At 37.2% G+C, this 14,436-nt stretch overlaps 1 protein-coding gene across 1 annotated transcript in view; it reads right to left on the reverse strand.

Annotated features, from left to right (window-relative positions):
• Nucleotides 1-14,436, reverse strand: part of LRRK2 (leucine rich repeat kinase 2) — a 136,097-nt gene that overhangs the window by 102,315 nt on the left and 19,346 nt on the right. Inside the window, exons 8-13 of the mRNA XM_019452460.2 lie at nt 14,133-14,252; nt 13,294-13,433; nt 13,121-13,200; nt 11,681-11,787; nt 7,352-7,481; nt 5,058-5,182 (exon numbers count right to left, since the gene is read on the reverse strand). Of these exons, the coding sequence (XP_019308005.2) occupies nt 5,058-5,182; nt 7,352-7,481; nt 11,681-11,787; nt 13,121-13,200; nt 13,294-13,433; nt 14,133-14,252 (702 nt within the window). The remainder of the gene's footprint in view (nt 1-5,057; nt 5,183-7,351; nt 7,482-11,680; nt 11,788-13,120; nt 13,201-13,293; nt 13,434-14,132; nt 14,253-14,436) is intronic.

Genomic DNA, 14,436 nt, shown 5'->3' on the forward strand with positions numbered 1-14,436 from the left:
GCATATATAGCTTTTCATTTACCTAACAACAACAACAACAAAAAACTTAAATGCTAACTACATGCCAGAGCTGTTGCTACATGTTGGGAATAACACAATGAATAACAAAGGCTGGGTGGATCTCCACCCTCCAGGAGCTTTCAGTCCTCATTTTAGAATATATTCAGACAGGTTCAGACATTCACTACAGCTGTATGACCTTAGGCAAGTCGCTTAAACTCTCTCAGCCTTATTTGCAGTAACCGAGCCCACGTTAATTTCTGAAACGGCCGATTACATCGCAAGCAGATGTAACCACTAAGAGGAGGCCTGTTGAGTAATAAAAACTTTATCACATGTAATAAGTCTTAATAAACATCCTTCTTACATTAAGACCAAATGAACATTACCATAAATTTCATCTCTGGTCTTTGTTATATCACTTGAGTTTCTACTATCCATAAAGGATATAATTTCCTCTCCATGTAACAGGCCTTTAAATTGTACATACTGCAAAATTTTGAGGGCAGGATCCATAACCTAATCATCTCCAGATCACCAAGAGTTCCAAGCGTAGTGTTTTAGATCTGTTATTCAATGTATGCTTGTTGCACAAATGTATATATAAAAGTGCCTACTCAGGAGTCAGGCTGCATAGGTTGAATACCTGACTCCATTATATAAGTTGTGACCTTAAAATCTCTACTTCTCATGCTTGTTTCATCATCTGTAAAATGGCACACACACAAAAACAGGTATCTGCCTCATGGGTTGCTATGAGAATTTTAAAAATTCATACACATAAAGCACTTCGAACAATGCCTGACACATTTTAATTCTTCATGTTTTTCAGCATACTGTTACTAACTACAAATGAATGGGGTGTTTTACAGTTTTCATATCATCCCAAGCCATCTCCTGATTAAACAAATTCAGTTTCTCTTAATGTTCTTTCAGATGTGGTTTTATACTCATAATCACCTTCCTCTATATAATTCCCAATTTGCATAAGTCCTTTCTTAAAGAATTTTACATTATTCCTTCTAGATCTGACACCAAGTCAAGAAAAATAACCAACGCAATATTTTATTAAAATAGCTGTCTTATCATTTTATTAAAGCCACAGAGTCAGGCACCTGGGTGGCTCAGTCCATTAAGCATCTGACTTCGGCTCAGGTCATGATCTCGCGGTTTGTGGGTTCAAGCCCTGTGCTGGGCTCTGTGCTGACAGCTCAGAGCCTGGAGCCTGCTTCGGATTCTGTGTCTCCCTCTCTCTCTCTGTCCCTCCCCCGCTCACGCTCTGTGTCTCAGAAATAAATAAACATTAAAAAAATGTAAAAAAAAAAAATTAGACTTCCATTTTAAGCTCAGTCCACATTGATAAAAAAATAAAATGAAGAGAGAAATTATATCAACTCTGATCTTGTACCCCTGAAGGGTAATAGGTAAAGTTGCTAAAAGTTCTGTTTTTGCACATATGCTTTCTACTATTTCATTCAAAGAGACAGTTGAAGGTCTACTCTCATCCTGGTTTGTGTTAGTAGCTGAAATAGAACAGGAAGACCTAGTTTCTGCCTTTCTCGAGGCCAGTGCTTAGCTTTAGAACACATATGTAAATAAACTATTATAGTGGTTAACAAAATAGAGGTGTGTGCAAATAATAAAAGGGAAAGAAGAAGTAATGACCAAAAGAAATGAAGCCAGGTGCCCAAGATTTGTAGAAACTATAAGGAGTTTGGGTAGAGTAAAATGAAGTTTACTTCATCTTAAAAAATGAAGAAACTGGAGGGACTCCTGGGTGGCTCAGTCAGTTAAGCATCCATCATCTTGTGGTGTGTGAGTTTGAGCCCCACCCCAGGCTCTGTGCTGACAGCTCAGAGCCTGGAGCCTGCTTCGGATTCTGTGTCTCCCTCTCTTTCTCTGCCCTCCCCTGCTCGTGCTCTGCCTCTCTTTCTCTCAAAAATAAGTAAACATTAAAACAAATCTTACAAAGCTACCGGGTCAATCACTTTAACTTATTGTTCCAAAAAAGAGGAAAAATTGAAAACTACTACATTGAAAGAAGTTTAAGAAACCTAACAGCCCATATGCAAAATGTGGGCCTGAACTGGACACTGAATTATATAAATTTGCTATAACACACACCTTTGTTACAATTAAGACAATCTGAATATGGGCTAGTTAATAGATGAACTGAGATATTATAGGCACCTACCTCAACTTAGCATGCTCAAACCGGAATCATATTCAACCTCAAAACTACTGGGGTACTGATACTATAGTTAACTCATTGATACATAGAATGGTTAAGATACAGTATAGCAAATTACGGTGCAGTATGGTATAGTAATAAGGTATGGGAGCATAGAATAAAGTAGATAACAATAAAGAAACGTATTTATATAATGATATGTTTATAAATGTGTCAACAAATATGTGTTTCTACACATGAAATACAACCCTAAAATTATAAAATTATTTCCAAGGGTACCCATTAATACATCTAAACATTGTAAGAAAATCACTTAATTGACCTTTTAAATACATAAGTTCACATATCTAATGATTATTGCTATCAATGTGGCTTCAGAGTCAATTCTAAAAACAATAAAAAATTATCTTCAAAAAATGTTTTAATGTTTATTTATTTTTGAGAGAAAGAAAGATAGAGTGTGAGTGGGGCAGGGCAGAGAGAGAGGGAGACACAGAATGGAAGCAGGGTCCAGGCTCTGAGCTGTCAGCACAGAGCCTGATGCGGGGCTCAAACTCACGAACTGTGAGGTCATGACCTGAGCCGAAGTCAGACGCTTAACCGACTGAGCCACCCAGGCGAACCCAGTATGATTTTTTTAAATATTTATTTATTTTTGAGAGAGAGAGAGAGAGAGAGAGAGAGAGAGAGAGAGTGGGGGAGGGGCAGAGAGCGAGGGAGACACAGAATCTGAAGGAGGCTCCAGGCTCTGAGCTGTCAGCACAGAGCCTGACGTGGGGCTCGAACTCACAGACTGCAAGATCATGACATAGGCCAAAGTTGGACACTTAACTGACAGCCTTGAAGGCACCCCCAAAACTTGTTTCTTAACCAAAAGAATATTTTATTAACTAACAGATTTGGTTCTGCAAGTCTTCTGCTTACCTTTAAAATTTAAAAGATTAAGGCTGGCACCTTTAAGGATGATCAAAATGGTTCTGTTTTGTTTGTTTTTTACAATCTACAAAGTTCAAAAAAAATTGCAATAATATTTTCAAGCAAAATTATGTCTGTTAAATTATACCTTAAAAGTTGCATGACAACTATGAATAGCACATCATGATTCAATTCAAAATCTAGTAATTGAACAGCTATTTTAGTTCAATATGCCAGGGGATTAAAAACAACTACGACGACGACGACTGAAGAAAGCCCCCTCCTTGAAAAAATGTATATTCTTGTACCGAGTATACTTTTATTCTTAGAAACATAAAATACGATCATGATTAAAGATAGTGGTAGATTTATGAGGATTTCATTTAAAAACAGTGCGTACAAAAAAAAAACAAAACAAAAAACAAAACCTGGGCTGTAAAAGAATAGGAATTTTACAGAGCAATAAAAAGTACATCCCTGATATTCAGCAGTCGGAAAGTCCTATCAAACGTATGTCCTCACTGTCTCTCAGATCCACCGTCTCCCCTGCTTCCATCGCTGGGCCCCCACCATGTCTCACCTGACCATCATGGCCTCCAACGCAATCTCCCTGGAGGAGGCTTTCTCCCTGCCAATCATCCTCCACAGCACAGCGCTTTCACTATAAACTGCAGACTTGTTCATGACACTAAAGTTTTTGAACACCTTTAATAAATCTGAACTGACTTCTGTTCAAAAAAGCCACACACTTGCTCAGTGCTGTGGTCAGGCCCTTAACCTCAGGCCTCCGCCACTCCTTCCACATTCATCCACAGGCACTGATCTCCTCACACCTTACTCACCCAAGACCATGTGCACTCTGTCCTTCCGCCTGAAGGGTCCTGCCCAACCTTCCTACCTGGTCAGCTTCACACACCCTTCAACTTCAAATATCTCAATCTTGACCTACTCCTTTGATTAAATTACTTGTGCCTCCACCAATATTCTCACAGCCTTTTATACCTATGGCAGTAACAGCTCTGCTCATACTGTCTGGTAATTATCTATTTACATATCCATCTACCTCTAAGCTCCAATAATAGTACCATAATGTCTTCTTCATTCATTTTTCATCATTGGGCAGCCATCACAATATTTAGAACAAAGGAGGTTCTTAATAAATATATACTGAATGAATGGAGGAGCAGTTGTTTTAAATGGGCTTTGGGGGTGCCTGGGTGGCTCAGTCAGTTAAGTGTCTGACTTCGGCTCAGGTCATGATCTCACCATTCGTGAGTTCAAGCCCTGCGTCGGGTTCTGTGCTGACAGCTTGGAGCCTGGAGCCTGCTTCAGATTCTGTCTCTATCTCTCTGCCCCTCCCCTGCTCACATTCTGTCTATCTCTCTCTCAAATATAAAACATAAAATAAATTAAAATAAATAAATACAAAATAAACAGGCTTGGAAGGACAAGTGAGGTCACAACAGATGTAAGCAGGGGGTAAAGGGGAGAGAACAGAAGCTACTGAGGTTAATAAATAAAAGCCACAGGGTTATATTTGAGAAAGATTCATTCAACCACAGAGTAAAAGAAGGACCGGAAAGAGGCAAAAGAGAAAGTGTGAAAATTAGTTAGCTATGTTTATAGTTCAGACAAGAAGCAAAACAAAACTTGGATGGCAACAGAAATAGAAAAAATTATCAGAGGTTGACACTCTCCTTGGAAGCAAAGCTCCATACTTTATATTATAGTGATTGCTTGTATAAATAAATTATCCAATTTTCTTATAAATTAATCTGACCCTTCCACATCATTATTTTTCCTCTCTTTTTACTTTTGGATTAGTGGGAAGATTTGCTTTTGGTTGAGCAAAGCTGGTTCTTTCATTTTTGCCTAGGAAGTTGGTATTTCAGAAAAAGTCAAAAAAATCCATTGAAATTGCATCTCTTCCCATATCCATTATGTGACTTACCTGGAACTATAAAATGTAAAACAGCTCGAAGTGCCTCCAGCTGCACTGATAATGATGCCTCATGATATTTCATAACTGCTATTATTTTGGGGGCCACTACTACCATTGTATCCATGGAAGCATTACTGGAAATATAAGATTGAAACGCTTATTAAAAGTACAACCTTATTCCATTGTACAAACACCCAGTTGAAACAAGTGCAGGAAAACAGAACCATTCTATTTTACCACAAAAGGCGATATGGAAATGCATTTGCATTCAGTAATATGAGCACACCTATTTTAATTATTATTTAATTAAACCCTGACCTCAAGAAGTGGAATTCCTAATAACCTGGGAATTCTTTTATTTAGTTTCACAAGACACATCTCCCTTCTGATCTGCACATGGGTCACTGGCAACAACCCTGAAAAAGTAGGTGTTATTATCTGCATTTTCCAGATGAAGAGTTTAGGCTGACAGAGGTGACGTATCAAGGTCCTATAACTAGAATGTGACAGAGCCAGGACTGGAACACAAAAACTGTCTGAGCTCCAAGGTCAGGGATCTTTAGAGCATACCAACCTGCCTCTTCCAAATTAACACTACTGGACTCCCTGTATGGTATTCTTAATTAGTTTCATTTGCGTTGAAGTCTTAAGTTTCTCTAAGGTATTTTGGCTATTCTTTCTCTTCCATATGAAGAAATGCCACTGGATTAGATTTCAGTAGGTACTACAAACTGTAAAACAGGCAGGCCTTGCTTTGCACAGTGCCATGTTAACTGAAACCTGTGCATTACTCCAACCAAGCCCTCACTTCGCGTGGTTCTGTGGTCACGGTAAGCTTCTCTTGTTTGGTCATCCCACTTCATTCACTCTCCTCTAACCACGGTGCCCTTACTCATCCCTGCCACTGCATTATCACACAGTATTTATTGTAACTGTCTCTTTACACATCAGTCTCCCCAACTAGACAGTGGGTTTTTTAGTGGCACGCCCACTGTCATAGTTATCTTTGAATCCCCAGGACTAAAACTGTATATTTTACCTATGAGGAAACAGACAGAAGCATTAATTGCACATAAACTACAGAATCTTAAAGGGTAGATTATTCCATGGTGTTTGTCTCATTTATAAAGGTTTGCACACTTCCGGGACCATAAAAATCATCATTGGAGATCAACTTTAAATTTAAATATTCAATAGCAACATTTAAATAAAAGAAATATGACTCAAAGATATGATATATATAAACATAAATAAATTAGCTGGATGGATGTTAAAAACAACATAACCTTATTCCTTAAAAGCCTACCAATGTGCTACATACATTTTACCATGCTATTTGCATTTCATTTATTCATATTTAATAACAGTATTAATAATAATAGCTGTGATTTATTGAGTGCTTACAATGTATAGGCATTATCTTAACTTTGTAAGAAGTAAGTGATTTAATATTTACGTTATAAACTTACAACTGATGAGGTTATTACTATTTATCCCTCTTTACCAAAGAGGAACCTGATGTTTAGACATCAAATGGCTGGCTCAAATTAGTGGGAAAGCCAGGACACAAAATCATTTTCTACTGCAACATTTGTGCTAATTATTTTTTCTTTTACACATTACAGTTTCCTAGAGAGCTTATTTTTTTGTTTGAGATTCACACAGATTAGGCCAAAGTTACTTCACATTCTTTGGCCTAATAAAATGCAAAAAGGCACTGAGCGTATCCTGCAGTAGGCACCTTCTGTACATAATTCAGTTTTAGCCTTTTAAACAGGTTTTTCTCAAACCCCCCACTCACCACTCTACCCCCCAACCCTGCCCTATCATCCACCCCCAGATCTGGTCCTGTTGTGCCTCTAACCAACCATGGAATCTTAACATCTTTGGACTTCCCAGCTAAGGAATGAGAGCAGGAAGAGAAGACCAGGTTAATTCAAATGAAAGAATCGCAATAAATATTTATTGTGAAAAAAACAGAAGCCATATTCTGATTTTATCTCATGCCTTTCATACACAATAATTTGAAAAACTGATTGTACAACTGCTATTTTCCAAAATGTGGTCAGCACCAAGCACAAAGTACAAAAGCCAATTTAACATGTTTCTACAATCTCTGCCATCCCTTTCCACAGTCAGATAAAATAAGTCTACAGTATTGGTGATATAAGATTATATTCCACAATGTTTCAATCTGCAAATGTCTTATGTTTTTCTTTTAACTCTTAGAAATATGCTTGAAACATTGATATATTCCTGGCCCAACCTTATATATCCTGCATAAGTTCATGAATCTGTATTACCTTCCTTCAAAAAGATGATTTAGCATTTTACAGCCGCTTTCTGCAACCTCAGAAGAATGTATATGCTTCTGCATTAACTCCAATACATTCAGGTATATTCCTTTTGACAAGAGGATTTTTCTGAAATTAACTATAAAATGTTTTTAATGTTACTCATAGAAATAAAAGCACACTTTCATAATTCTGCAGTAGACACAAAATGCTAAGATAGTCCAAATTCATAGAAAAGTACCTGTAGAATTTATATTTCATTGCAACTTAAAGATCATTAATGTTTAACTTTCAAATGTGCACCATTTTCAATTTTTCACACTTATTCACAATTTCAGTTGAGGTTTTGATTTTTAAAGTTTTATTCATAGACATGACTGGTTCCAATATAATACTATCCATGTGAAAGGAATGTTTTTGCAGGAAAATATTTTAAAAGAATGCCCTCCAAAATAAGAATGAAAGTTGCATTTCATTCTAATATTTATAACAGTGTCACAAAATAACCGCACTTACACAGACTTACTAGGCATGTTAGACATGAGTGAGCTGGGAATAAGTTATAGGTGCATGCAGTACTGACTATCCACTCACACCTTGCGGGGGCAGGGGGAGTAGGGTGGGACAGGGGCTGGAACCATGTCAGGCTGCCTTCAGCCTTGAGCTACCTTCTCTATTCATCCCAGCGAACTGTACAAACATTATTTATAGATACACCATCATGTGCAAAGGGACGGAAAGCACTGACAAAATTATTACATAATTTCACAAAGCAATGCCAAAGCTTAATAAATATGCTTTACAACTGATTTTATACTCTATGTGGGAAGATAACTATATCCCAGCAATAATGATTACAGAATAATTTTTCTTTGTTATAAACTTCCTTCACTAAATGCACATTATCTTATACTTATGTCTATTTAAGTATAAACTGTCTTGAAGACTCTGTGTAAATATCATTCCAACATTACACACTGCAGGTCAACACTCTGAAAGTGGCAGGAAATGAAACTTAGATTAAGTACCACAGAGGGTCCCAACTTCAGATGGCTCGACCAACGATTTTTCGACCTTTGTGATGGTGTGAAAGTGATACACGTTTAGTAGAATCCATACTTCAAATTTTGAATTTTGATCTTTTCTCAGGCAGAGTACAATACTCTTTCTTAATGCTGGGGAGTGGCTGCAAGCCACAAAATAACAAGAGTAAACAACCGATGCACTTACACTCTACCTTTCATGCTGTTTTTCACTTTCAGTACAGCATTCAGTAAATTACGTGAAACATTCAACACTTTGTTATAAAACAGGCTTCACATTAGATGATTTTGCCCAACTACAGTCCAACATAAGTGTTCTGAGCACACTGCAGTTTAGCAAAGCAAAACTATAATGATCAGTAGGTTAGATGTATTAAATGCATTTTCAACTTTCAACATTTTCTACTTATGACAGGTTTATTGGACAAAACCCCATCATCATAAGTCAAGAAAGATCTGTATTTTGAAAATCAGTTATCAACCTCAAACTGGGAAAGGAAGAAATGATAGAAAATCGGGAAAAGTCAGAAATAAGTGGAATCGATATACACATTCTAAAATACTGCCAAAATCTGAAAAATTCATACCTTTTAAAGATGCCCAGAATAACACACACTAAAATATGATAAGTTGGGTTATTTTGCTTGGTCATGTCAGAAGGTTCAATAACCCCTCCTAAAGTGGCTAACTTCTAACCAAGAGGATACTTTTAAAAGATGGAAGTCCCTCTACACCAGCAGTGCTCGCACTGCAGAGAAACTTGGAACTACTCAGAAGGCTTGAAAAACAGATTGCTGGGTCTAACCCCAGAGGTTGTGATTCAGCAGGTCTGAACAGGGCCCTAGAATTTACATTTTTAACAAGTTTCCTGGAGATGTTACTGGTCCAGGCACCATACTGTCCTAGACATTCACCTAACCTTTGACTTAAAAATTGAGAACAGAAATTTCATCAAACACTGGACCTAATAGAAATTACATCATGCAGTGACTTCAGAGTTCACAGAACATTTTAGACACCTTATCTCCTTTACCTTATATCTACATAAAGTCCTGATCTCTTCTGCTCCATTTTAGTAATAAATTATCTGCTTTAAAAGGCCAATAATAATATGTAACTTCCTGCAGCTCTTTATCCAATATTCACCTTCTTCCCTGGCTGCCTCGTCACCATTTTATCTCCTCTGACCCCTCACACACATCCTTCTTCTCTGGTTCATTTTCTTCTTTCGTAGCTACCTCACACATATGTTATTTAATCTTATTATCTGTCTTCCCCACTAGAGTTGAAGCTCCCTGAACCTGGGAGTATACTATTTATATGATAATCCAAATGCCTAGGTCACTGTCTAGCAGGAGCTCAATAAATATTAACTTAATTCATTAAGTAGATAACTAATTAATTGAGGGAAATGTCACACAAGATGTTCAAGCTTTGGCCTGGGTAACGTCATGGCAGAAACCAGTTCTGCCTGCCAGTCCTGTTGTTTTTCAAGAAAACCCATCCCAACCCTGCATACTCCATGTTTCCAAGTGTCTTTCAATGAGAAGTTGCCCACAGAGGTTGGTGACCAAGCTGCTCAAGGTCTTAATATTCTCCTAAGGCAGAACTCCAAGAATAATACACGGGATCTGAGTACTGTTTACCTAGCAGGTGGCCGAGAACAAAGAAGTAAGGAACAAGGAAGAGCAGGGCACTGATTCTGATCAAAATCAAGGCTGACTCCACATGTAACTAATCCTCATTCACTGGTTGTTTTGTTGGCATATCAAAGATTTCCACAGGGCAAAGAACAACAGCACCAGCACAACATTTGTATATGGCCAAGGTTACTCTCCTCTCCTCGATGTGCCACACAAAAGCAACCAAGTGAGGCCCTGGTCCTCATTTTCAGGAGGGAGATCCCTATCCAGGTCTCTGCACAGTAGAAGATGGGAGATTTAAGGGCAGCAATTCCCTTTCCTAACACTCCTGCTCTGACTTACTATCCCAGAGGGCAACCCCTATCTGTCTGTGAGGGCTCTTCCCAGCTCAAGTTTTTGTATTAAAGTGCCACCTGAGGGGCACCTGGGTGGCTCAGTCTGTTAAGCATCGGACTTAGGCTCAGGTCATGATCTCAGTTTGTGGGTTCAAGCCCTGCATCAGTCTCTGTGCTGACAAGCACAGAGCCTGGAGCCTATTTTGGATTCTGGGTCTCCCTCTCTCTCTGACCCTCTCCTGCTCTCTCTCTCTCTCTCTCTCAAAAATAAAAACAAACATTTAAAAATAAATAAATAAATAAATAAATAAATAAATAAAATGCCACCTGAGAGGTAAAGTGAGAAAGAAGGAAAAGGAAGAATAAATTATTTTCCTCTTGATTCGACTTAAATAACAGCACTGAGAAACATGCATGGACTGGTTTGTTGATTCCCTTCATTTCTATGGAGGTTCTCTACTAACAGGTGGTGCAAACACTGGTCTCTGGTTCGGGCTTTCAGTGTTTTTCTCTATTTTGCTCCCTCTAAAAATATTCTGAAAGAGCTGCCAAGTCCAAATGCCTTTATGATGAGTTTTCTCCCAAGATTTTCTGGCAGGATTTCCTGTTCATGGGAGCCTGGAATCTGAACATCCAGAGCCTCAATTTTAAACCTCTTTCCAAAGGTATAACAGCCATTTTTCTCTCCCTAATAACAAAATGCTTACATGTAAAGGACAATTTTAACAGATTTTACCATGGTGACTATCTCTCTAGACATTGCATTATCTAGAAAGTTTTCTTTAAAAAAAAAATAACAGGAACAGTACATGAAATAAAATGGAAAAAAGTGACCATTTGGTGTTTATTATAGGTACCAAAAAAAAAAAAAAAAATCCCGCTCAACACAAAGTAAAAGTCTATCAATGAGAAAATGGTTTATAAAATAGAGTATAGGTATATGTGGGAAGCTACACTGCTATTAAAAATGATAATACAAAATTTTACATTTATCAACACAAAAAAGAAAACATATACAACCTGCTTATAAAAGTATTATTATCCCATTTCTGCAAACATAGAAAATATACAATATATTGTACATATTGTATATATGTATGTTGTACGTATATACATGTTATGTGTGACTACACACATAGAAATTCAGGAAAAAAATCAAAATGTTTTTTTTCTTCTTTATCTTTTTACCTATATATCAATACATCTACATATCAGGTAAATATCTACTTATGTGAATTTTTTGTAATGTATTATCTTTACAAGTTTAAAACAATACAAAATGCATTTCCTTTTATTCAAAAATGATGTACTCCTTACCATTTTGTTCTAACAGAGTGGACAACGCATTTGCAGAGGCCTGGAAGACTTCTTTCGATGAAGAATGCATCAGCATGGAGAGCATCACTTCCCTATGAGCTGGGAACCTTTCACAAAATCAATCACAATATTAACGGGAACCTTTTGAATAATTAGTTCAAATATTCCCTTATCATTATCTACTCTAACAACAAACAAGGCCTTTAAACAGGATTTCATGTCACCTCCACTTTAACAAGTCACTTTGTGAATTACAGGTAAACAGTTTTTACATTTAAAAGGTAGTTCAAATCCACTAAATACTAATAAATTAGTATTTCTCTGTTCCTTCAAAGTTGATAAGCAGTAAAGGGGGAAAAAGATTCAGCAAAATATAAAGAGGTGTTAAGAGTAAAAAGATAAAGTGAGAAAAAGAATGGAAACAAGAAAAAATAAAAATCATAAAGAAACAGCATGAGTTTTAAAAGTGTAGAGCATAATATATATTCTTTTAATAATATATTTTAAAGGTTTCCTATGGATATTAAGGAAATCAGTGTGCTATGAAATGAAATTTATAAACTGCAACAAGAACTTAACAATCTTAAAAAGATTGCTCAAAGTGGATTAGGATGCTGGTCTAACATACAGTTTTCTAAAGTATTACTGTTGCCTTTTAAAATGGAGATATATAATTAAATAGCATTTGTGTCATTAATTCTCTCCCGATGGGCAACGGACCCATATGCATCCAGGTTTTCAGGATTTGAGATGTACGCTATCACTACTTAAGTTTCCAAGAAAAGTCATTCAAAAGTTCTTAAAGCAGGAGCACACCCAGGGCAAACATCACAAGTATAAGCATTGCCATGAAGCACAGAGCCTTGCGGCCATGAAACAACTCTGATACACACCAAACTCCTGTTTACAGTTCGTATCTTTGAGAGAGAGGGCTGCTCTTAGGAGGCTTGAATGGCACTCCCATAGAAAGCCTCCTCCAGAGCTGACAGCTACAAATAAGCCTCTAAAGAGAAGACACATCAACACTGCAACATCAAGTAGGGAATCAATTTGGAGGCTTCTGACCACACTGAACTCCTGATATCGACAACCTGCTGGCTAGTCACTGCAACAGAGAAGGTCACAGATGGCTCTGCAATCTCTGTCACCTGAGACTAATTAATACAGCATTTTTAATGATCAGCTAGAAAACTGAAAGGTTCTTTCTCGATGACTCATAATTTCTGAATGATGCTTGATTCCAAATCGCTGGGTAATAATTCTCAATCACACTAGGGATCAAAATATTATGGATGCACCGCTATTCTGTGGCAACACTTAAAACATAGATGCCTACATCAAAAATATTTCTAAAAATAAAAGTTACAATTACGGTATTTTATATGGATTGATTAAAAATGTAACCGAAATTCTCTATCATGTGAAATCAAAACTACTGACTGGCCGTCTTCGTCTCCGATCTTCTCATGGAGACTGTTTTGGTACATGAGGAGATTGTTTAGGGCCCAACATGCAGCTTCCTGGATCAGGGGAGAAAAAAGAAACCTGTCAGAATATAAATTATTGAACAAGCACAATTTTGAGTAACTATAATATTTACAAAAGTGTCCGACCTGCACGTGCTTGTTCTTTCTATGCCACGTCAACGCTTTGTAACAGGCTTCCAACCAAAACAATTTTTCTTCTTCCTCATCATCATTCTCCTGATTTTCATTCTTTTCCTCCAAATCTTGATTTAGGAAAATGGTCTCAGCTTGAAAAAATTTAAGTATATGACTTACTTACAGTCTGAATGACCAACTTGAAGTCCCTATTTCAAAACGTTATGAACGAAGTGAGGTATTCCTTAGTAGTGGTCTTGATTCATTACAAAGACTTTAAAAAATACATTACACACCTCATAATAATGCTATTCCAGTTAGTCAAATGATCAAATGAGGAAGAGGACACCAAACAAAACTAACAGACCAGAGGAAGATGAACTGAGATTAGCTGCCTGCTAACAAAGCTAAATCAAGGATGTAATTAGTCATGTATGAAGAGGAAAGGTGTACTAATCACAACTGTTAGTTCCCTTGAAAGTATCTTCTATGAGAAAACAAACTACAGGGGCTCCTGGGTGGCTCAGTCAGTTAAGCATCTGACTCTTGATTTTGGCTCAGGTCATGATCTCAAGGTGCATGAGATCAAACCCCGCATCTGCCTCTGCGTTGGTAGCAGGGAGCCTGCTTGGGATTCTCTCCCTCTCTCTGTCCCTCCTCCTCCTCTCTCTCCCTCACAATAAATAAACTCAACAAAATTTTTTAAAAGAAAAGAAATTACATAAGGACAGAAAAGGCATTTAATGCTTCCTTCCCTACATATGACTGTCTCGATAATGTTGTCTTGTTATAAGGTTCCCATTCAAGATCAAATGCCCCATAACAATTTCTTATTTAGTAAAGTTACTTACTGAGGAGTGCTAAACAGCTGAGCGCTGCAATTTGTAACGTGGCGTTCTCTGAATACCGCCGCACAGCTTTCACCACAAACTCATGTACATCGTTTAATACAAGAATATTAAAAAAATTACCTAAAAGGTAAGTGAGATTTTAGCTGAATTCTCATCCGCAAAACCTAAATTACTTTGAATTGTATAACAGTATTTAAATCAACAAATTTGAGTAGTAAATATTTTTCATGACATTAAAATATATGTAATTTAAGTAGCTTAGTATAACTGCATAAAGTTTTGAAAATTTATTTCATGTAGTCAT

This window comes from Panthera pardus, unplaced genomic scaffold (assembly GCF_024362965.1).
Source record: "Panthera pardus isolate Hobbes unplaced genomic scaffold, ASM2436296v1 HiC_scaffold_6, whole genome shotgun sequence".
NCBI lineage: Eukaryota > Metazoa > Chordata > Mammalia > Carnivora > Felidae > Panthera > Panthera pardus.